Source organism: Balearica regulorum, chromosome 3 (genome assembly GCF_011004875.1).
Source record: "Balearica regulorum gibbericeps isolate bBalReg1 chromosome 3, bBalReg1.pri, whole genome shotgun sequence".
Taxonomy (NCBI): Eukaryota; Metazoa; Chordata; class Aves; order Gruiformes; family Gruidae; genus Balearica; species Balearica regulorum.
In genome coordinates this window covers 124,552,333-124,577,304 of record NC_046186.1, presented here as the reverse complement: position 1 = coordinate 124,577,304, position 24,972 = coordinate 124,552,333, and the positions used below count along the sequence as shown (strand labels likewise).

General features: G+C 42.5%; 1 protein-coding gene and 1 long non-coding RNA gene across 9 annotated transcripts in view; both read right to left on the bottom strand.

Moving 5' to 3' along the window:
* RTN4 (reticulon 4) overlaps positions 1-7,331 on the bottom strand; it is a 46,578-nt gene extending 39,247 nt beyond the window's left edge. Inside the window, exon 1 of one of the 4 annotated variants that reach the window (XM_075749892.1) lies at positions 6,742-7,331. In XM_075749892.1, the coding sequence (XP_075606007.1) occupies positions 6,742-7,186 (445 nt within the window). In that variant the 5' untranslated portion in view covers positions 7,187-7,331. The remainder of the gene's footprint in view (positions 1-6,741) is intronic. The other 3 variants (XM_075749893.1, XM_075749894.1, XM_075749895.1) reach the window with 3 other exon arrangements.
* A 630-nt stretch (positions 7,332-7,961) lies between these two features.
* The window catches only part of LOC142601191 (uncharacterized), a 28,012-nt gene continuing 11,001 nt past the window's right edge, over positions 7,962-24,972 (bottom strand). For 3 of the 5 annotated variants that reach the window (XR_012834829.1, XR_012834827.1, XR_012834830.1), the window contains 4 exons: positions 19,382-20,115; positions 17,249-17,290; positions 12,959-16,172; positions 7,962-8,160 (listed from right to left, as the gene is read on the bottom strand). This is a non-coding gene — a long non-coding RNA (uncharacterized LOC142601191). The remainder of the gene's footprint in view (positions 8,161-12,958; positions 16,173-17,248; positions 17,291-19,381; positions 20,116-24,972) is intronic. The other 2 variants (XR_012834828.1, XR_012834831.1) reach the window with 2 other exon arrangements.

Sequence of the window (24,972 nt, the reverse complement as noted above, 5' to 3'; positions counted from 1 at the left end):
ACCACTACCACATACATCTTTCTACTTCCTACAGACCTTGCTTGTTCTTTTTCCTTTCAGTTCTGCAGCTACAGCCTGCTTTTGAAGGCCTCGCACATGCTTTGTCATCTGCTTTACTTGGCATTCATTTCCTTATCACACACAAAGGACAGAAGGACAGGCATTAAGGAATTTTTCTTCTGTCAGAAAAGAGAGACTAGCAGAGTTCAAGAAAAACTGTCACAAGCCAGTAACAACTGGATAAGCAGTAGGATTTTGACATTAAATCAGCAGCATTTAATAGACCAAGAACATTTTTAATTGGCAACAGAAAAAGTTTATATTTATCTTAGTCTTGTGTCTTATTTAAAGACATCTTAATTAATATATTCTTCCTAGCTGATGAAGTTGATGACATGTTTGCCCTGTTCATTAAAAAAGCTGCACGTAAGACTTCACAGTACATTCCTGAGACACAAAGCAAACCTTCCAGCAAAACCAGGGAGGGTCAAACTGGTATTCCTAACACTTATACATGGTGGGGGGAGGAATCCCAAAAAGTATTCTTTCTTCATACAGTGGAAAGCAATAAATGGAGACAAACCCATCAAAAACCATGGGGAAGAGCAGTAATTTAAAAACATCTCTAACTTAAAATCTTCGTATTTTGACAGCTACGGTTAGCAGCAGATTGATTATTTCCACTTGAAAGATAAAAACATTCTACTGAGATAATTTTTCTCAGACTTTGTGAATATTAATAAGTCCATTAATTTATCACTATTGTAATAGTTCTTATTGATGGAAATACCAATTTAAAAAGCTATCCACCAAACGTATGTCATACGACTGTAGTCCAGTGATCTCAGTGCTAGCTGCACTGCACTGCCCTAAAAAACAGTCTTAGAACATAGAAAACATTATGCAGTGTTTTCAAAGCATAACAGGACTAATTACTATTTTAGATCATAAAACAAGAAATAAAAAAACTACATGAAAACATACTCAACTGCTCTACCTAGAATAAGTCTCACGGTTCACTATTTTTTACTTGGTAATAACACCTTTTTTCTCTTTTGTTTCTAATGCAACATGACAGTTACACAATTTTCCTCCTACTTCATGCATAAGCATTTCTGAATATCTCAGGACAATTTATGCGTAAGCTACACGTTGCTTTCCATCTTCTAGTCAGCAAAAGACCAAGAACTATCTCTTTGCTTACAAAATAGCCAGAACCCAAAGGACATTTTCAGATTTAACTATGCGTTGCTAATTTTTGTATCTGAGTTTCATAGTAACTATAGTAACACACCAGCTCAAAAAAAAGATTCAAAATATTAACAACAAAGAAACGTAACTCAGGCACACCAAGACATGCCTCAAGTTGTAAGTGAACTTCCCTTTGTTATTCTAATACCTTCCCAGCAGACAAAGGCCAGACTAATCTGATGCGAGGCACCAAGCAGTTGGGTGTGGCAAAATGGACACTGAAACAGGCAGGCAAAGCCACTAATCTCCTTCAAAATTGCGTGGCAAACACCGGAGCAGCCACAGAATTCTAACAGTATGGGAAAATTGGTCTCCAGGGTTAGAAGAATGACACCTATACACCTTCTGCTAAGTAGCCCAGCTCCCAGAGTGAGTGTTCTCCAAAAATCCTTATCCTCCCCAACCTGGGCACTGGAGCAGGAGGAAGGAAAAGTGAAAATAACATCATCACGATACACTAACCAGAAAGTTATACTAGAAAAAGGCATCACAAATTACTGAAATAACACAAGATGCATCTGCAAGCCACTTCGAAATCGTATTTTTCCAATCGCAGATCTACTTTAAGATCGTCTTTTCACCATGCCAATTGCCAACAACCACAGTTTATTTCTCTCCTTGTGAGCCTCAAAGTTTGAGTCTCTTGAGCTCAGGCCTTTCTATTCCAACAATTGCTGATTGATTTCTAACACATCAGCTCTTGCAGAAGGACTTGACGCTTGCCTAGCAAATTTGTACCAGTCAGCAGGAGAAAACCCACTGACCGGGAGGCTTAAATGTCATCCTTATACACTTATAGGAGTCCTGTTGTTAGTGGTTATCTGAGATAAGAAAGAGGTGCTCACCAGTGGTGATGCAACAGGGTGGACAAGATAGTCCTCACTTGGTAGACATGCTGCAAACTTATTTAAGTACAGATAAGGAAGAAGGGAAAAGAGGGCAAACAAACAAAAGGGTTCTTCACTGTCTCCTGAAATGTGGTTTGTAGGATTTCAACTCTGAGGGGAAAACTCCCAATGCAATTCAAAACTTCCCTGAGGGCTACATCATTATATGGTAGGTGGAAGCTGTGTGGTTTTATCCTGGAAAACAAGCCAAAGGATACACATACAAAGCAAATATACTATCAAAGTTGGCAGGACTATCCTTGCACATACTTCTGGTTAACAGAAGAAATAGCTGTTTGGCTCTAGAAACTCTTATACTAGCTGAATTACAGAAGCAGGCCTACTGTGCTAGCCATTGCACATGCACATGACAATAAATAAAACCATCCCTTGTTGAACTCACCTAGATGGGAACACAAAGATGAAGATACTAGCTTTACTATATACCAGTCAAATTGTTGGTAACTCTCCTCCCCGTATGTCACTATAATGGAAACTGCCTAATAGAAAAACAAAACAACCACATTCTATCTTTGATATACCTAGGTTATGACCACCTCCCTTACAGCTTTACTGACTATATTTGGGAAAGAAACACTGAAAATTAGTGGAACATATTTTAAGAAATGAAGGGTGCAAATGAAAGTCACCAGTGGTAGTTTTCAAGGACAGCTATATTTTTTCCAAGTCATGCTGCATTCTGTCCTTAAAATCCACACAACTCCTCTGTATAAGTCAATGCATACATAGCAGCACACCAGAAAACTCCACAACACAGGGGAAAAAAAAAATCCGAGGACCATATATGATGCCTTAGAATTTGTATAAAATGCAAATTACAGGATCTGCATATCCCCACTGCAGGATAAAAAGAGCGAGCAGAAGCAGGTATAGCTCACACCATTTGATCACCACCTACCGCAGCTGAGGTCTGCTTGGTGAGGGTGAACTCTAACACAGAGCAATTTGTGTGCTCCTGGCATCCCTGCTGACCTCTGCTTGACACTGTCTGCACATAAGCAAACTGTTCATGAAACCTCTCCTCAACACTGATGAATTAAAACCAAGTCCTATAAAACTAAATGGAAAACCAAGACTAATTAATAAATTGGCCCTTCAGAATATTTGCATATGTACTGAACCGTGGCCAAGTTGTAGGCAACTGATGCACAGGGAGACATCTTTATTTACTTTGGATGCTGGTCTGTAGCCAGTCTGGTGGGTTTACTATACAGGCTTCTTCTAAGTGTGTGGTTTAACTTCAAACCACGACAGTGTCTGCCAGGAAAATGACATATAACCTGCCTTTACAAGCAGCAGTATGCGCTGCTAGGATCTAGGGCTTTAAAGGTGGAAAGTGGCATCTATCTTCTTACCATAGTTTACTGGTTAACCTTTCTTTGGGCAGCTAGAAAGTAAAAGTACACTACTTTTACCATGTATGACTACCTCAAATTTACTTTTCTTTGCACTGTATGTAAATTTAGGTAATCAAAAGATTTAAGTAGCAATCTCTCAAGAAGAATTGTAATTTTTGCTACCCACATAACAGTGAGTAGCAAAGGAAGAATGTGTCCAGGACAGCATAAGTTTTACTGCAGTCCTCTTGCTTGTTTTCTTCTCCAGCAAATATTTATATCAGCTCTTAAGAAGGTAGGCTGCTGATACACAGAGACTTGCTTTACATATAATTATGTCACAGTCTCTTATAACAATGATACTGAACCCTTAAGTATGTGACTAATAGTAAGATTTACTTTTTAAAACACATCCAGATATATAAATAATACATTTTAATGGGCTACCAAGTAGTCCATACATTTCCTCTATTGTTATACTGACAAAGAGCAGCACCATGGCCTGTTGTTGCACATAAAGGAATCTCTACTATTCTTCACATCCTTACTACAGGCAACGCTACTTTCACCTTCTCTTGGAAACAGAATTTCAAAGTTATTTGCCTCAAATCTGCACTAAGTCAAAGCCTTAGATTTTAAATATGAAGGGAATAGTGTATTTCCTAAATGTCTAGATTATGAACTACAATTCTTTGGTTATGCCTTACATTCATACAACAGAGCTGAAAGTAAATGAAACCTAACCCTCCCGAAGAGAGGGAGCCATCTCAGACACGTGGCTATCCCTGCCATGGTCACCCTGCAACAAGTTGCAGGCATCAATCTGATTTTGCAATTTCACAGCAAAACTGAAAGTGAACTTATTTGAACCCAAGTATTTTGATGGAGATAGTTTTAACATGAACTGCTAGATGCAAAACTAAAAAAAACTTGATGTTTAAATGGATACTTAACATGCTCAAAACTAAGTACTCCTGCATCCGAGAGAAACAAAGTATCAGTGACATAACTAGACAATGCTTTTACCAAAACAATTTGTTCTCATCTAGTAGTTTCAAGTTCCTAAAACATAGCCTATAATATCCCAACCCATCATTAGGTGAGCATTATGTATTACAACACCTTGTCTTTGGCAACCAGGCCTCCGAGAGATGCCGGTCCTCACTTCAGAGTTCTAAATTAATCATCGCTGATAAATTCTGTCCCCTCCAATTAGGTCTTATAACTCTTTGACACCACTTCTCAGCTACACTACCCAGCTCTCACACAATTAGGTCTCCTCTAAAATAAAGAGGATAGATTTCAGCAATTACTGTGCTCCTTGCCTTATCCTTCAGGGGTCAGGGAGTAGAAAACAAATTAGCTCTGGAAACCACACGTGTATCCCTACTTTTCAAAGAAACAGCAAAACCTGGTTGATCCTGTTCCTTCCATTCTGTTCCACTCAAACCTTCTGCAGCCCCACTCAAACAACTTGCCTAGAAAAATTTCTGCTCACTTATGATATAGGATCCCTCCTCTTGAGTCTGTTGCAAGCTTTTGTCATCATCTGTCATTCAAATGGTGGAAATATAAAAAAAAAATCTCCTTGGTGTATTGCTACGCAGAGAGCTTGCAGAAGAACAAAAAGAGCAGGCTTCATGAAAGACAACTGCACAACTAACCATGAAATCCTGTCACATATGCAAATAAAATGCATTGTGAAACCCCCTAAACAAAATTAAATTCAGATTTAACAACAGACCTTTTTTGTCGTTGTTCCAGATGCTTTTTTTTTTTAGATCATGAGTATGTCATGGTATGTTCACTCATACCATGACATCAAACTATTGAAATCCTGCATCTTTAAAACATACACAGCATACCACTATCAACAGCAATGAAGAATGCATCATCATGATAAGGCCCTTCGATTTGTTCACTTTCACTGTTTTAATAGCTTCAAGTTAGCTCTTGTATTTTGAACTAAGCAAAAGCAAAGCCAAGGCACAATTGCAATCCGCAGGCAACACATTAGTCATGCAGGGTCAGCTCCTGGATTAGAACTTGCAAGAAGGGTTCTGGCACTCCAGCAGCACTGGCAGTTGTTCGGGGGTGGCACGCCCCTCCACTACGGCAGTTTTGAACTCGGGGTACCCCAACACTAAGGGGTGATCCCCTTAGACAAGCCCAGATGACCACTATGGCTAGCTGCAGCCATCCAGGAGGCATACGCAGGATGCGAGGTTGACATTTTTCTCCCAGTACTGCCACACCTACAGCAGCGAGCAGCCTGTAAGCCTTTTGTGCTTCCTCACGTACTTCACTAGTTTACCTTTCCTCTCGGGGTTTAAGATTCATTGTCTGAAGCCAGAGAGCAGCGTTTCCCACAAAGGGCTACAGGCGGCTTTGCCAGGCCCGCAGAGACGCCCATCCTCTCACCTTTTGCCTGGCTCCCTGCCTCAGCGAGGCAGGTTTAGGAAAGGACGCAGCGCTGCTCCTTAATTCCTCTCTCTCGCCCCTCCCAGCGAGGTGATTTGTTTAAAATGAGTAGGATTAAAAGCATCTCTATTTCCCTCCTCCTCCCCCGCGCTCCCATGGCCGCAGCGGGCGCCCGCCGCAGGGCTGCCCGGCGCCCCCCACACCCAGGCCCGTAGGCCGTTGTGTCGGGTGAACCGTGCCCGGGACGATGCAGCGAGGGGATGGGAAAGCAGCAGTACGCCGCAGGTGGGTTTTGCACCAGAGGAAGAACCAGCCAGACCCGCGCAGGCGGCGCGGACCCAGACGGACGGCCGCAGCCGTTACCTCAGGCTCTGCCCCCCGCACCACACCGCACCCCACCCCCCCCGCTACGCGGCCGTTGCCAGGCGGCGGCGGCGGCCGCCTCGCCCCCGGGCGGCCCACGTGCGAGGCGGCGGCCGGGGCGGCGCTTCCCCCCCTCCCGCTATTAGCAAAACAGGGAGGAGAGGAGGAGGGAAAAAGAAAAAATTAAAGAAAAAAATTAAAAAGGGGGAGGGGGAGCCCTTTTTCCCGCACGAGCTGCGGCGGGGCCACGGGGAGCGGGGCCGCGCCCCGGCGCGGCTGAGGGGAGGGAGCGATGCTGCAGGAGGCGGCCGAGGGCCGGCAGACAAAGGGAACGTCCCGGCGGGGCAGCGGGGAGCGAGAACCGGAGCGATTCGGGCGGAGGCGCCCGGCTGCGAGGACCGCCGCCGCCCCCCCCCCCCCCCGCCCGGCCGCCACCCCCACCCCGGGGCAGAGGCACTCACCAGCCGAACCGGAGGAGGACCCTCTTCTCCGGGGGGCGGCGGCGGGCTCGGGCAGCTGGGGCTGAACAGGCCGGGCGGGGGCCGAGGGCTGCTCCTGCGCTGGGGACGGCGTGGTGGCGGAGGAGGAGGAGGAGGAGACGGCTCCCGGGGGGCTCCAGTCGGGCTGCGGTGGCTCCGGAGCGGCGGGGCGGGGCGGCTCGGCGGGGCCGCCGAGGTCCAGCAGCTGCGGCGGCCGCTCCTGCAGGGCTGCGGCGGGAGCCGCGGCGGGCTTCCTCTCCATCACCTCCAGCTGCTCGTCGAAGTCTTCGTCCTCGTCCTCTTCTTCCTCCTCCTCTTCCTCTTCCTCCTTCTCGTCGTCGAGCACAAACTGGTAGTTGAACTGGGGCTGCTGCGGCCGTGCTTGCCCGGAGGAGGAGACCAGAGGCGACTGGTCCAGCTCGTCCATGGTGCCTGGAGCTGTCGGAACAATGAGTACGCGGCGCTAGGGCTGTGCCTCTGCCGGCTGCGGGGGGAGGGCGAAGGCTGCGCCGCCGCCGCAGGACCCGGACTCCACGCCCTGTTGAGTCACCGGTGGGGGAGGCGGTGGGGCGCGGCCGCCTGCACCGCCCCGCCCCGCCCGCCGCGGCGCTGAGCGACGGCGGCAACAGCCAGTACTAGTGGGAGGGGGCGCGGGACCGCCAATGAGGCGCGGCGTTGGGTGCGGCTGCCTCATGAATATGCAGCGCGGAGGCGGGGCGCGAAGGATGGCGAAGCGGGGATGGAGAAGTCGGGTAAAGTTCATCGCGGAGAATGCGGGGTGGAGCGGGGGCGGCCCGCCGGGGCGGCCCGCCGGGGCCCCGGGGCCGGAACCGGGGCCGGGGCCCGGGCGGGTCCCACCTGCGCGCCGCCCGTGGGCCACGCAGAGGGCGCGGCGCTGGGGGCCGCGGCGCCCCCTGTGGGACGGGCCTGTGGGGACATGGCGGGGTGGGGGGCGCAGCCTGGGGCCCTCGGTGTTAACGGAGCGGGGGGTCCCTCCGCGGGCCGCGCTGTGGTTCGGGCAGCAGCGTGACAGACATCTTGTGAGTGCGTGTCGTGATTCATCGCTTTCCTCTGCCAGGACTAGTGTTACTTTTTTTTTAAACAGCGGCCAGAACCCCTTAGCTGTTAAAAAAGAGCACCATCGCGTTCCTCGGGGACCCGTGCTGCAAGGCACCGATCAACCGTAACCCGGTTTCTCTCACCCTGGATGTGACTGAAGGGTCCCGAGGCATCCCGGGCGGCTCCGCATTGCGGGGCCAGGAGGGGGTGAGGCTCCTTCCCGATCCGGCTCCTTCTCCTCGGGCACCGGCGCAGGCAGGAACATCACCCGTGGGGTGGGATGCGGAGCCTTCCTCCGAGGGGAATAGAAAAAGTGTACATGATGCAAAAAACTTACTGCATCTGAAAAAAAACAGAGGAGACATTTTCAGAAGAGTAAAACTTGTTTAACGGCTCGGTTCAAGTCAGCCATCTGAACGCATCTAACAATCTCTTTAAAATTTGAATTAAGCAGCTTGCCTAAGAAAAAATGGCAGCCTGCTCACAAAGCACCAATTGGCGTATATCTCTGTGTTAGACACTGGTGCAGTCCCTTGCTTTCTGCTCAGAGATGGAACATTGGCCAAAGCCCTTAGGGTAACAATTTAACTAAAATGGTGTATATTTGGATGCAGTTTCCACCACACAGCTACCACAATAAGACCAAAAGGACTTATAATTCTATATTTAATACTATTCCATTATTATTACGGATTTTTAACCCACAGATGATTTATTGTCCCACATGCGCCTGTATAAAGAGATTAGTTCATGGCAACATTCAGAGCAAGCGAACTGCAAGTTTGGTGAGAACTTAAGGAACAACTTAAGTGTTCTGGGAATACTACTTGCATTCTGCCATGTAGGATGCAATGTATACAAAGATGCATATTCAGGTGCGTGGTCCCACTGAGCGGGGTGACTGACACTCCGGCATCAGAAGTTCCTGCTTAGGCTCTGTTTCACGTATATGGAGGCGGTGAGGGGGCAGCTACGTTTCACACTGCAGAGAAAAGAGTCTCTGGCGTGAAACTGGGGTTAGATTTCCAGCAGTCGCTTTTCGAAAAGCGGGATGGCAACACACAAATGGAGGGGCTCTAAGGGGTCCCAGCATCCCAGAGTCCTCTCTTGTCTCAGAAAAATGTATCATTTGTATGAACTGTTAGAACCCAAATATTTGAGTGTGGAGCAGGTTGTTGCTTCTATTTGTATTGGGAAGGCTATTCTAAAGTATCTCATTTTCTAAATAATCATAGAGACCTCCTCCTAATTTCCAGTCTTCATTTGCTCAAGGCCAATATAAGTCCTTTTCCCTTTAATTTAAATTGTTCTTTTCTAGAGAAGTTCTGCCATCACCCTTCCCTCACTCCTCCAAGCAGCCTTTCCCTGCACCCGATCCAGTCTCAGTTCAGGCACAGGAAGCTGCAGATGAGATTTTTTGCAAGGATTTACAAAGACATCAATATTCCCTATCTCTACCAGAAATGACTAGAAGGAATGTGAAAAGTATTTTTAGAAACACAGTGAAGGTAACACTGTTATCCTGATGGAGATAAAAATTTCACAGCAAGTGAATAACCACTTAGCAACCTGTGAGGTCTTTAGACTTCATTCTTTTCCCTAAGATTTTGTATTTTCTATTCACAAATTATCTGTGTATATGTTCAAGTCAGCCCTTTTTACGGTGATATAAGGGATGTTACAGTGGCAGCAGGATGGATGGATTAAATTCCATGTACTGTTAAATATAAAACATGGAAGTTCTGGCTAAATTCTATTCCTACTTTTATTGTTACAGCCAGTGGACTGCATGTGCAGAAATAAAGATGGAACAGGCTCAGTGGCTCCCATCATCCTTCCTGAAATTTATATTACGCTACTTAGGACAGAATGTAACCCAACATTCAGCTCAGTCAGTTTAGGTATTGACCTTGAACTTCACCTAGATGTCAGTTATCCCTGAACGGTATTTTTGATCTGGTAGAAATGGCAGGTCCTGCCGTGGAGGATCACAGCCCTGGATCTCTGCTGTAACTCCAGTTCCAGCGCTTACTGAGCCTGTAATTAATTTGGTCATGATTTAAGGTACAAACCAATACTTTCAGTCTTCTTTTTACTTCCTGATTGCTATGTCTACCCAGTGTCTTACACCAGCTGCCACAGTGTACATGCATGCAAAGAAAATCTTAACAGTACTTCCTCACTTTTCCTACCAGCTAGTCAATTTGGAGAACGTACCGGGGGGGCGGGGAGAGCACTCAGTTCTGGGTAATGTAAATTCTCAGAACACTTTTACTCTTTGAAGAAGCTTAATAAACTAAATTGCACTAAGAAATGAGTAACAATCGGATGATGGCTTTTATCTGAGGAAAAAAAAACCCCCAGGCTGGATTTAATGACCTTATCGATGAATAGAGGTCTGTAATCTTCAGTGGCTATTTACCCCAGTCACAGTAGATGACTAGGCCTGAAATATTTTACTAAAAGGAGTTTACACAGTTTTCTTGTGTACTCATTTATTACCTACCAGGAAAGTAAACAGACTTTTATTTTTGTATTGTAAATCTGCACTTTTTGCATAGCAAATAAAAATACTTCGATTCAATAAAGTCTTTATAATTCTACCAGCTAGTCTATTTTTCACATCTCTTGCTTAAACAAGAAAATGGAATTTTAAAATTCCATTAAAATATACCCTAAAGCTACAAGGTACTTTTAAAAATGTGTAAAATTCTGACTACAGACACAGCACTGAAACTAATTTTTACTTATCTAACTGCAGTGATTTGTAATCATCTACAAGTAGGAAAAATCTAGATACATTCTGATTTTATCAGAATGTTTGAAAGAGAATCCATCATCACTTAAAGAGAAATGAAAGGGGTTTTTTATTTAGACAAAGGAAGCCACTAAAGGTCTTGGAGGGAAACAGGAAGGGAGTTCCAGATAGCCTGAGCAAGTCAAATTAACGAGCAAGAGGAAAATAAAGTTTTCCAGTGCTGAAAATATACTGCAAAATGCCCTTTCTTTTAGCTCTTTAGAAAAACATTTTACAATTCTTATATGGATTGTCAACAAGTAGGAGTACTTTGCAGATATTCAGCAAGTTAATTTACAAACTTAGTTTTCATGAGATGTCTTCATATAGCGAACTGAGGAAGAAAAGCATTCAGCACGTGACAAAGAAACGCCAGTTGGTGTGTTTCTGAATTTCCACAGCAGGGCTGACAATGGCTATGTACTGGTTGGATTTTTTTCTGTCTGCTGTGACCTTTTGCTTGATCTTACAGAAGTAATAGGATATCACAGCATATTGTAGACTAGGAAAATAATTGTGATGGGACAAATGCAGAATTATCACTTCACAGCAGGATCAAACAGAAACAAACACATTCGGTCTTAGATAATTTAAAAAGATGGAGTTAAAATTGCAAGGATGGTTGGATTTCTGTCCCTCCTTTTAAGCTCAAAGTGCAATCCTCTGGGTTTCAGGCATCATGGTTTTATCTGTGGAAGGATAAAACTCTGTGATTCTTTTGTTTTCACATTTTGCCTGTGCTGCAGTGCCTGGAGTATCGAGCATATTTACCTAGCAGGTTTGTCTTCGTTTGAACTACTGCTGTACTTCTTTTCAAGATCAGTAGTGGGATATTGTGACAAAATCACTGCTTAGTTTATTAATACAAATGCAGCATATGGAGGGGAAAAGTGTTACAGCAATAGTACAGAGGGATTACCATCTCTGGATGGTCACTGAGTCAGGCTCAGCTTTATCAGAATCTTCTGTGGGGCCTGCCTTTCAGCCTGGTCCTCCACAATAGTTAACATTGTCTTGACAGTAGTTTTTTAAACCTTTTATGTTCTTTAGTGTTCCAGGCACTTCCTAGTCTGGAATTGTTTCTAACATCCCATAAGCCAACTTAAATGGACCCATTTTTTCCACTTTTTTTTAATGCTCCCAACATCAACTTGATAAATCAAACCAGTCCATTACTACAATAAATGTCCTAATAACCATGTCAATATACAGTATTCTGATTCAGATATGTCACAAAACATTCTTTAAAACTCCTTTCAGCCAGCCAGCCAGCCAGGTGCTGAGCCTGTCCATAAATGAGAGCGGTGTAAGGACAGCTCTAAATTACACCAACTGCCACGAGGGAAAAGTTGCCATTAGCTGTAGCTTTAAATTCCTACATCCAGGTAATTTCTTCCTAGGCCACAACTTGGACTGTTTAAGCTTTCATTCAAAGGAATCAAACCTGATGCATAACATTAAAAATAATGTTACAACAGTGAAGAAGAATATATTTGCTCACCATTAAAATATACCAGCATTTGAAGTGAATCAAAGCAACAGTGCTCTCCAGCAAACAAGACTATGCCATGAGGAATTCACCTCGCTAAAACTGCACAGGAATCCACTGTTAATCGGATTTTGGTCTGATTATTCTTTTCCTTGCAAAGAACTGTTAGGTCTCAAAAGATAATACACAGTTAAGATTTTATGTCTTACTGATGCATAGGAGTCTAAGCAGCGGGCTCCTTCTGCACCTAAAGAAGACACTGTTTACACTGCAGACACATGAGACTTCTGTTCAAAACCCTCAAACATTTCCTGTAGCATTTCCATGTTCCCAGATAACTTCCTATCTAAATACTGATCCTAGTGAAGGCTGCTTAGCTTGTAAGACTAACAAGTTCCCCACAAGCAGATAGTATGGATTTAAAATAAATATTTTCCTTGAAGTCCTTTCCTCTTTGCCTAGGCAGGGGAGTGAGGGTTGGACACTCTGAGGGAGCATGCAGTCAATCAGAAAAGTCCTTAAGTGAAAATAAAGACTAAACACTTACCTTTCATTATTACAATGATGCAATATATTAATAACAATATTGAATCAAATGTGTCCATTCACACCTTAATAATAGTGTGTTAGGAAAACAAAACCATGGGAATATGGCAGAACGATGTACACTATATGATTGTTAACACCACTTTCTAAATTCATCAGGTCACTGCAGAAAATCTACACATATGAAGTCTTCTGAGACTCTGTGAGCATTCCTGGTAATGTTCCTGGTAATGCCCCGCTTTACGTTTAATATGGCTATTCTTCAGCTCCTCACACTTTTAGGAAATACAATTAAATTATTCACTTACCAGTTTGGCCATAAAACTTTACACCCCCAAGGAACATAGGGACCACTGCCAGCTTCATTGGACCTAGACACGAAGAATCCATTCTCTATTAATACCTGTTGCAAACAGATCAAGGTAGTATCATAACTACTTTTTCTAATTCCTGTTCTCCCCTCCTACTTTTCATTTAAACACGAACAGAATTAGGATGGCATGTTCCAGGCTCAGAATATCTAACGCCTCTCTAAATCAGGGGTGCTCAGCCTCTGATAGTTCTTAACTTGGAATGCACAAGTGACTGAGCTGAATTAGCTGAACAAACCAACTGCGGAAAGTATGTTCCCTGCATAGTCAGAGGAAGGTGCAGGTGGCTAGAGCTGACCTGGCAACTCCACCATTCTGATTCCAGATGCTGAGCTGGTGATGTTACTAGCTCGGAGACTAGAAGTTACAAGTCCGCTCGGAGACTAGAAGTTACAAGTCCAACAGCAAAAATGAACTATCTGAAATCATAGTATTTTATCTACATTATTTTAATATCTTTTTTAAAACTCAGGAATTCATAAAAGTTATAATAATTTTAAATTTAAATTGGTTTGCTTTTTAAAAGGAAAAGTGCATATAATTTAAATTAGAAATACATCTTTGCTCTTTTTCAGCATTGAATTTACCCACTTGGGAAGGAAACAGCCTGGTAACCAACATTCAGAGCTAATCCCTTGGCTGCCAAATATGCCCGAGGAGTAAACAGATTGCTAGTAGCAGTAGCAACATTTTCACCATTACTGTAGACAAGGTAGAAACTTAAATATACAGGCAAAGTTTGCCACGGAAGCAACAGTACTGATTTTAAATGCCTCACATTTGAAAAGTACCGGCCTACCATCTTCTAGCACTTTGCTCACTGCTTAATAACTTGTGCCTTATAACTGCTTTAATCAGACTACAGCAGTTGCAGTCTTCACTTGAATTATGGTGGTGTTTTGGGGTTGCAGTGCATTTTTTATTTCCAAAGACAGAAGGTATGGCAGCTTTGGAAGACACCACAAAGACCATGAGTGCTGCTTCTTTCTTATGAGCGTTTAGGGAGCTTTTCCTTTTATCTGGGTCAGACAAAGATAGGACAGCTAAAAAAAATTCAACATTACTACCCTGCTTTCTCAGTATCACATCAAGCTGATCATACACTGAAGCCCTTTATCTCCACCTTTCCCTATGTAAAACACTCCAGCTTTTGAACACTTTGGACAATTTCAGTTAACTATGGCAGCGGCAGAAGATTCAAGAATATTAAATTCCTGATAGTTTTGTAAAAATCAGCAACTGGCTAAATTCCAGAGAGCTGACAAGCTCTCCTGTGGAGAGGGAACTGGGAGAATTTGGTTTTTATCCATTCTGTTTGGGAGCCATCAGCTAGTTTTTACAAGCATGTCAGTCTTTTACCCAGATGGCAAAACCAAAAAGGAGGAGAAGAAAGATGTGAGAATGACTGAAGATATTCCAGGATAGAGATGCAAACAATGTGAGACCCGAAGCTATAGGAAACCTGAATTTGCTAGTTTTACTGGTTTTGGAACTAGTTTCTGACTGTTGTAGATAGGGATGTATTTTAGGTGAGTCATGCCAATGGAAGTGTGGTGAAGACTACCTAGGTGCAGCCAGTTTTGGCAAGGGCAGGAAAAAGATAAAGGAGATAAATCTTGCAGGCTGAATTCTCTCTGATATATCCTGTGAAAAGGAGCAGAAGCAAAAGGAAAAGATCTTGGAAAAACAGTGCATGAAAGAGAAGTTACATAGGGCTACTTTATTCCCCAAAGAAAATCAAGATTCGTCAGACTTTCTAAGGCATGATGTTTGGTAGATATCACTTATTCTAAGCTATTTTCAAATGCATCTTTTTCAGTGCAAATACAGTTTTTACTCTTCTTATTGTAACTTGTGAAAAACTAACATATTTCAGTAAAACCTGACTGCCTGAATATCATGTAACATCTGCTCAAATTACTACTTCAGCACAAGCTATTAGCTAAGATTAACTGATTTTATTCCATCAGGTAGAATCAGGTCACTAAACAGTGCAAGTTTTAATGTATGAGCCTGGAAATAACTCTAACTTGACCATATCTTGGGCAGAAATGCCTGGGTAAATTGGAAAAAAAAAATCGGTTTGGCGTTAGAGGTAGCTAGCTCTACGTTATTTGTTTCTCATCCAAATCTTACCCACTTAAAGCTTTAGAAAATAAAATCAGAATTTAGAACTAGCAATCTTCAAGATTTATCCACTTAAATTGATTAATCAGAGTTCTTGTAAATTCTGCATTGTGCTATAGTAAGGTTGAACAGATCTCTCTGATGGAGGACATTACAACTTGGCAGGCAGTGTCTACCCTCATAAACTTATTTCATTCCCCATTTCTCTTTGCATGCAATTTTTATTTTTACCTAATCCTTGTTCAATCAGATTTTTCATGAGAACAGTGACTTCCTTAAAATTCACTTTTTTTTTTCCAAAATGTCACCTGGGAAATCAAATGACTGCTGCTAAAAGAATAAAGTAATATAACACTTCAACTGTGTATTCTGCTGTAAAGCCAACCTCTCTGAGTGATGACAAGCAACTTTTTGACGTTCCACTAGCAATAATTTCTTTTACCTAGACTATAATCTAGAGGAGGAACAAGTTAATAAGGCATACAAATATGTGCATACTTACAGGCTGCCGCTGAATTCACGTCAATTTAGTTTATTCTTTCAGCACATTGTATTTCCTACAGTGTAAAACTGTTTTGTAAGTAAAAAAAGAATTAACTTAAAACAACAAGCCTATTGATTGCCATTTTAAATAAATTCTTTTGACAATGATAAGACAGCCTCCTTGTTCCTATTAAATCTAAGAATTTCTTTTGCTCAATAGCTGTGTGATCACAGACCATTTACAGGCAGTTTCTTCATACTTTGGCATGCTCATGTAACTAATGTGACGGTAAGAGGTACCTCTGATCACTCATGTGGTCTCTTTTCAGCACTTATGGAAGGGCCATGCTTACCTTCAACCCTTGTCTCAAAGGAATCCTTCAATTCAGTCCACTTTAAGACAAATCCCGTCACAGATCATCACTGTCATTATGTTGCTGCTCGTCTGACCTGGTTTAGCCCTTCTTACAGCTTGAAGTTCGTACAGATGTTCAGTAGTTGTACTGAACTCTTTCTTTGAAGCAAAGTATCCTTTATTTTTCTTCAAGAATATTACAAAAAGAAAGGTTGTAAGACACCAAGATGCATATGCATTTTATATTGACTAAACGAAATACATCATCAAAACTTCTATCCTGGCTTTTCCACCAAGTGGTTACTACCTCTGTAGACTCAGCCTCTCTGCCCTGATCTTAGGCACTACTTTTTTTTTTTTTTTTCCTCCCCAAAATCCATTTCTATGGCTGTTCCAGGATGCTGAACTTGTAAAAGTATTTTATGTATCCCACTGTGGGATAAGAGGAAAGACAGCTGGGAGCAGACAAGAAGGGATGCTAAAATGAGCTAGTCCTCCAGCTGCTGACCCACAGAACAGAAAGATCAGAACTGGCAACTGGCACAATCTAGAACTATTAACTTTAGTTCCCTCAGACTAAAACAGCCCAACACCAGTTATTTCTTACATCTTCATATAGCATCCATCTAACTGCAACCAAATAAAGATAAACATATTATTCCTAAAAATAGTACAGGATATCATCTCCCATATTTTTCAGGAATAGCAAGTGCTATTTGAACTGCTTTAACAATGAAATCAGGTGCCCCCATATAAATACATAGTATATAATACATTTGTTCAATTTTAGATCATTTTATGGCAACTGAATGACATTTAAATTTTTATTGCATTCCTACACTGTGTTAGGGATTTTGTCTTCCTCTCTGCTTGGAAATTTCAGTTCAAATTATCGATATTCCTTCAGTCTAAGTATTTATGCATTTATGGTTGTGTGTGGCGCATATATGTATGTATGTATGTATAAATGCATATGCAAAATGCAAACCAAAAAAGCAAAATACAGGCCTGACCAGCTGTGTGGCTTTAATTAGGTTCATGTTTACCCTATGGCGTGCTTAGGCTTTCCAGTCAAGTACCAAGGCTCACTGCATTACGCAAGGTGCTGGCATGTTAAGAAGTCAATTCCTCCTACACACAGTTCACAAAACACAATACAACAGGTGGATGAAGGACACTGTTGCGTGGGGGTGTTTTGGAAAAATGAGGTAACAACAAACCAAAGAGGTCAGTGGAAAAAGAGCAGTCAGTTTACTACCTACCATTATTGGGTAGTTGATTCTTTTGCAGATGTTTTGGATTTGCTTGGATTAGAAAGACAGATCCAGAAGCAAGCAAGGAAATATATACATGCATTGAGAAAAAAAAAAGAGTAAAAAAATTATCTTCAGTCAGCTAAGAATAGCATCCCATAATACTAAATTTAGACACATAAGCCGACCAGAATATAACAGATCACATATACAGGCACTATATATTATATTCTAGCTAATTGCACACACTTCTGTGAGTTCTCAGCTGTAAGCTTTTAACGCAAAGACTACATAATCTCCTATTTACAGAGCATAACACAACGAACTCATAATCTTGACCACAGCCCCTGCATGATACATAGATATCAAAAATACCTCCTGCCAGGATGGGCTTATGTTTTTCTTTTTCAATCAGATTTCTCACAACTCCGCAGACAGGAAGAATCATTATGCCCATGAAGTTAATAGCACAATATACAGAACAATTTCATTTCCATTTATTCTGCTTCATGTCAGACTTCATGTCAGCACATGACTGATTTGTTTTAAAATCTTTTCTGAGTCTTGGCACCACACAGATGCATGGGATATGTGTATGCAATGTTTGTAGCCATGTCACCTGGGGCAACGTCACATGGCATTTGACAAGATAGGCGGGTTTGGGGTTTGGCAATACTTGGATAAGGAACCCACAAGACTACTGCAAGAGATAAAGTTGGGTATTTGTGTTCTCAGTGCTGTTACACAGAAACCCTGACACTGCCGTAAGCTGTGTGGTACTCGTCCAAAAATAATGGCCATCTAATACAGCAAGCACAAAGAATGGCTGGCTGTTCCTGCCTATGTGTGTGAATGACATCCTTTCTCAGGAAGAGCAATGCAATACTGAAGCTAGGAGTTTGGGGTCTTCTCAGTGGTGGTTATGTGAGGAAGTGATTGAGATGGCAAATGAGAAAGGCGGGAATTTGTACACAGAAACTGTGAACGATAGCGGAGCAAACTCCCGGTGCTTTGCAGCCTGGATGGGAGGACAAGCCAAGCAGTGTCAGTGAGCAGCAGCTGGAGAAGAAAGAAAATAGGCGGAACAAAATGGAATCTGTATCCCTAAGTTTTTGAAAGAGTGGCCTGTGGCCAGACATGAGAGGGTTAGGAGAAGAAGAGTGAAATGAATCATGAGCCCAATATACAGAAATTGTAAAAAATGAAGACAAAAAGGAAAGGGCAAGAAATCCCCTTTTCTAGCACAAAAATAGATGAGGTAGAGAAACAGTGAAAAATGTAATTTCAGGTTACCTTGCTGCACTGAATGTATTAATAGTTTGATTCAGTTCTGTTATTTGAAATGAAGACAGAAGAAAGGAAAGGGCATAAAATCCTCCTTACAAGCAGAAAAACAGGTGAGGCAGAAAAACAACGAAAAATCTAATTTCAAGTTACCTTGCTGCACTGAATGTACTTCTAGTTTGACTCAGTTCTGTTATTTCAGATACACATTTCAGCCTATATTATTTTCTACTCTCCCTTCTCATCCAACACATAGTTCTAAGGACCAGTTTTTCTCTCAGGCATATGCATCTAAGTGTTACTACAGTAAAATGCAGTTGTTTATGGCCATCTGAAGGCAAGAAGACTAACATCTGGTACAAGATAAATCAAGAGGCAGTTTTTACAGTGTTTTTAGTATGATGAGGACTATCTTTACAGCCTGACCTTCCATTCCGCTTGTTCTAATTGTATAAAGATATTAAAATAGGAAGGTGTTACCCTAAGTTAGACAATATTCTGAAACAACCATGCATTCATTTAATGAATAATAACAAATTTGAGTCTCTGCATTTATGAATACCACTGGGATTAAACTTCTTGTAGACTAAGAATTCATCCTCAAATGACTATTAAGCAAAAAAAACCCACCCACAATTAAAAGCTGAAAAGACATTTGAATGTATAATAACATTAAAAAGCAAAACCATTATTATGATTAAACATTTAATGTGATTAAAGCATTTTAGAAGGATTCCACCTAAAATCTAGAAAGCATACTAGAGCTGGGTTAAAAAAATCAAAAGGTATTTGTGGCAGAACACAGGAACAACCACAAAGCCATGGATGAAATGCAAAGAGTAAATTTGTTTTCCTTACCTCACCAACCAGCTGAAGAAGCACCTGGGCAGAGGCACACAAGCAGGGACGCAGGCACCACGGAGCTCGATCCATGCTAGAGGATCACCAAACCTGCTGTTTTCACATGTATTTCAAGAATTCACGCAGGCGTAGTGTACCACTGTGTTTTGATCTTTCCCACAGCAGGGCAGGAATCTCAAGCATGTTCGATAAGGTGCCTCGAAGTCCACCACAGGCATATGTTACCTAAACACGGATGTTCTACTTGTCCAACGCGCAAGGCTAAACAACAATTAGTCCGATATATGTGTTTTTCTACTTCCCAGCTGCAAGTCACTTGAGCGTGTTTACAATCCTCCTCGCCAATCTTCCGTTATTTTCCCACATTCCACCCCCTCGCTCAAGGGAGCACTTCCACTGGGGCTGGCAAAGCTGGAGGTGTCCATTTGGGCTTGTGGGGTGTAGGGCAGGGTAATTTACAGAGGCACATAATAAATACATGTAGAAAAAGGAATAAACATATCTCTACAGTAATTCTTTGAATCAGGTGTCCTACTCATCCTGTCAGTTGATCGTTTCATTTGATGCATTAAGTCCTGGAGATGCTGAATGTCATCCTCTATGCTGGCTGATTCATCAGTTATGTTGAAGCAACACATGCCTTCAAAATCGGAGCAGCGTTTATGGTGTCAAAGGAGGAGATAGTCCATCGCCAACCGATTTTGTAATGTTTGTTGGCATAGAGCTGTTACCTACACAGAAAAATAGCAATGAGGAACATTAATATAAAAAGCAGTTAGCATAGTATAATTCTGTAATACAGCTACTGGGATTGGCACACCAATGAAACACATTGTCAGAAGATCTGCAGCTGTTAATCCTTCCTCAATATAAAAGGCAGATGAGTTAGTTACAGTAGAGGCCAACCAGATCCAAGTATTTACATGTCGATCTCACATAAACATATCCAGGGCATGTGCTTAGAGTACAAGACTACAAAGCACAACAAGCCAACCTGTGATAAGGGAAGAAAACAGGACTATCATCTCCTTCCAGAGTTGTAAATATTTGCTTATTTTTTCTATAAGAGTAACTGCAAGTGTGTATGTGGGTGACTTTATTCAGTTCTCTATAATCTACAGTTATTCTCCAAGTGCTGTATGGTTTTCGAACAGGCCAAATAGGACTATTAAAAGCAGTTATAGTTTCCTTAATGATTCCCACTTGTTGAAATACCTGAATGGTTTGAGCAAATTCCTCCTTCTCCCCTGGAATACAGTATTATTTTACAGTTACCACCTTGGCAGGCACAGGCAGCACAACAGGATCCCACTTCGGGTATGCACACAAGACAAGTTATAGATCGAATAGCAAATCCCACTTGGGAAGTCCCGAAGCAGAAGCGACCATTTAAAGTTTCAACTGTTTATCCTGCCAACACATCAATACCCAAGATCATAGAATCATGGAATCATAGAATGGTTTGGGTTGGAAGGGACCTCAAAAGATCATCTAGTTCCAACCCCCCTGCCACGGGCAGGCACACCCCCCACTAGACCACGTTGCCCAAAGCCCCGTCCAACCTGGTCTTAAACACTTCCAGGGATGAGGCCTCCACAACCTCTCTGGGCAACCTGTTCCAGTGCCTCACCACTCTAACAGTAAAGAATTTCTTTCTAACATCCAATCTAAATCGACCCTCCTTCAGCTTAAACCCATTACCCCTTGTCCTGTCACTACACTCCCTGATAAACAGTCCCCCACCATCTTTCCTGTAGGCCCCCTTCAGGTACTGAAGATAGATTCTTTAACTGGGCAATTAACACCGTAATTGTGGTAAATAGCATGGCATTTCCTATTGTTAAGGTAACCTTAGCTCAGAGGGCAGGGGTCAGATTTCCCCCCAATCCACAGAACTGTGATGTGGCTTCTTTATTACTAATATTTCTGTGTGATACAGTAACCTCAGCTCCAGTATCCACCAGAGCTAACACATGTAAAATCCCCCCAGACCACCACTTTATAGTTAAAGGAACACAAGGCATCGGTCCCCCTCACAGTAAGAGGCTACAGCGGCAGCAATTTTGGAGGACTTGCCAAACTTTCATTTCTGCTGTTTTGGCATTTTCCAGGTAATGCTTTGCCTTGAGGTGGCAGACGGGGTGGAGAGTGGGCAAGGAGTTGGTGGTGGGGCCAGGGGCGGTCATTTTTTTTTTGCTTAGGCGCTAACTTTTGCCATTGGCAAAACATTTCTGATGTTGTAATCCCATCTATTTCTGATTGTGGGACACCCGCTTGTACGAGATCATTCCACATGTTTCCTCGTCACCTGTGACGTAACTCCTTTTGGTTTTGCCGGCTTTATTCACCACCCACACAGATGGTCCCCAAAGTTACCACCCCAATTTCCCTCAAGGTATTTGCTAGGGCACCTACATTACCAGTAGCATTTGTGACTGCTGGTATAGTTAAAGGTTTTAGTGAGGTAGGTACTCCGCTCAAAAGCTGCATTTTGATACTTCTCGTTACTGCTACCCTGTCCAGATTGAATCCCCTAATCCACACATAAACCATCGCTGTTATCAAAATGTTCCCAGGCACAGCACTGTAAGATGATAAGCAGTACACCAGTACAGCAAGCAGTGAAAGCAAAAAGCAGCCACTAATGAGCACTAGACTCTAACATACAATAAGGCAAGCAAGCCCCATGGCAAGTGCAGAAGCCTGCCAATTAACAGCTAAACAGCAATAACTATAAATTCGATCTAGCACATTCCAAACAGATCTGTCATTATCTTGAACCCTTTATGCCCCACATTGTGTGCCAAAAAGGACTGTCATGGTTTAACCCCAGGCAGCAACTAAGCACTACACAGTCGCTTGCTCACTCCTTCCCCTCGTTTATTAGCAATACATGCTATCAACCATTCTACAGTATCTTGCAGCGCGTGGCACTGCTCTGCTTGAGTAGTAATTACTTCTTGCACGATCACCTTTGCATCTTGTAAAACCTCAACTTCCTTTTCCAATTCTCTCATTGCACTCCGTAAGGCAACAACTTCATGGCCAAGAACTTTAAGACCGGTAACTAATAACCATGCCAATCTCCCTCCTAACTTGCAAGAAGAATCTGATGCCACTTTCCATGGAAATCCAGCCATAGCCATTTCAATTGTCTGGAGGGTAGCCACCACCCTGTCATCTATTTCAGGCCATGCTTCCAGTGGAGCCCATGTAGCCCGGCAAGTGGCCACGGGGGCCCAGCACTGAGTACTGGGCCATACTGGAATATGGGGAGTCACTGTCATGGTCTCCCCAGGCCCTGACTTTTTTGCCAGCCACGGCATGCTTGTTCCTGGATCCCGCTAGCTATGCTAAATGTGTGAGCCGGCACAGGCAGGACACAGGAACAACCACAAAGCCATGGATGAAATGCAAAGAGTAAATTTGTTTTCCTTACCTCACCAACCAGGGGATCCCCAAAGTAGCACCTGGGCAGAGGCACACAAGCAGGGACGCAGGCACCACGGAGCTCGATCCATGCTAGAGGATCACCAAACCTGCTGTTTTCACATGTATTTCAAGAATTCACGCAGGCGTAGTGTACCACTGTGTTTTGATCTTTCCCACAGCAGGCCAGAAATCTCAAGCATGTTCGATAAGGTGCCTCGAAGTCCACCACAGGCATATGTTACCTAAACACGGATGTTCTACTTGTCCAACGCGCAAGGCTAAACAACAATTAGTCCGATATATGTTTTTCTACATCCCAGCTGCAAGTCACTTGAGCGTGTTTACAATCCTCCTCGCCAATCTTCCGTTATTTTCCCACAGTATTCAAACTTGGAAATGAACAACAGTTCAAGAGAAGCAGTTATTTAACTCATCACTTCTTCAGCCAAAGTAAGTCTGACTCCAGTATAGCCACTTCAAACCCAGAGACTGGTGTGATGAAGTGAGAAACACAAGTGAGCTGAACTGACGAGAGTTTGGGAAAGCAACATGAACCACAGCTAGCAGGGGAAAAAAAAGGACACTTAAAAAGAAGCTGGTGTTGTCCTAACATAAAGTTACCAATATTAATATAATCCTTAGTGCTCATGAGGGTTTGAAGTACCACTGAAACCCTGCTGTATCAGTTTGAGAACTGTGGACTGTGGACCACTTTCTGGGCCTGCAGCAGCCCTGCAGAAATCGTCTCCCCCTTGTTTCTCCAGAGGGAGCTTTTCTTCTACCCAGCTCTGCAGTGTAAGGAGCACAACCTCATTCTAAGAATACCACAGCACTTTGTCGCAGCTTTACATGTTTAATGGCATTGGTAGACCATACTATTTTCAAAAGATAACCTCAGAAATGTGTGAAATCGTGCACATGTATATTTGCTTCTGGGGAAAAATGAAGTGATCCTTAATTTTTACCAACCTGGGTAAAGATTCACTGTACGGAGTTCATATTATGTATTTAAGAGAATTGTCTCTAAAATCAGATCCAACCTTCTTATGCAAAGAGTTATTGGATTAGATCCTCAGCTTCTATAGATTCAGGCTGCTTCACTGAAATCAACACGCTGTTGGGAATTAGTATTAGCTGAGAATCTGGCTTGCTACAGTTAGGCTTAAGAGGTTCAAAACTAACTAAATGAAATATGGTCTACATGAAAGGCATAGTATCAGAAGATACCTCTGCGCAGAATAACACTCCAAGGTAAAGTTTGATACCAAATTCACCGTACATCACAGAAACATGAAGTTGATGGGACCACCTGACTCCCAAAGTCCACCTTCCCGATGTTTAGTCCAGAGAGGTCAAAAGATCATCCACTTGTCACGTACACTTCTACCACAAGCTACAGAATACTTCCCAATACCCTACTACAAGCTTTCAGCCCACAGCAAAGACCAAAAGTTGGAATTTTTTTAAAATTTTTTTTTTTTTAGAATGAATGACAATTGGTCTCTTCACAGATAAACTTCAGAAATACTCTACCTTCAAAATCAGCTATATTCTGTTTCCTGTTATTGTCTCTAATGCCCTACAGCAATCTTCCTCTGTATATGTGGAAAAAAGCAAACCCAAACTGGGAATACTGCTATTGTTCAAATATGAGCCCCTATTCCCACCAGTTTAGTAACACAGTTTCTATTTGGGATGGTATGCAACACTGACACCGAAGAAATCAAGAGAGGGATTTAGTAGGACCATGCTGTGATCTCAGGCTGAGAAAGAACAAGCCATAAAAGGGCTCTGCAAAGTCTAAAAAATCAAGAAAAGAAATTTTTAAAGCAATTGCTGTTCACAATCTTTTTTTAGAACTGTATACTAGTTTTTGTTCAACATGCATTTCTAATGATATCTGGCATAACTATCAACTATTAACTGTGTCTTTGAAAATAAGTGAATGTTGCCACTCCCTATATTTTTCAGAAATTAATGGAATGGGATGTACCCATGAAACGATCTTGAACTGCATGCATTTTCTTGTATCTGCAGATCACATCTAATCTTTGTACTTGATTCTAAGCTGAAGATTCTCCTGAATAAAGTCCACATATTTCTAAGAACAAGCAGTTCAGACATTTCTATTCTAGTTACCACCGTACCACAAGAAC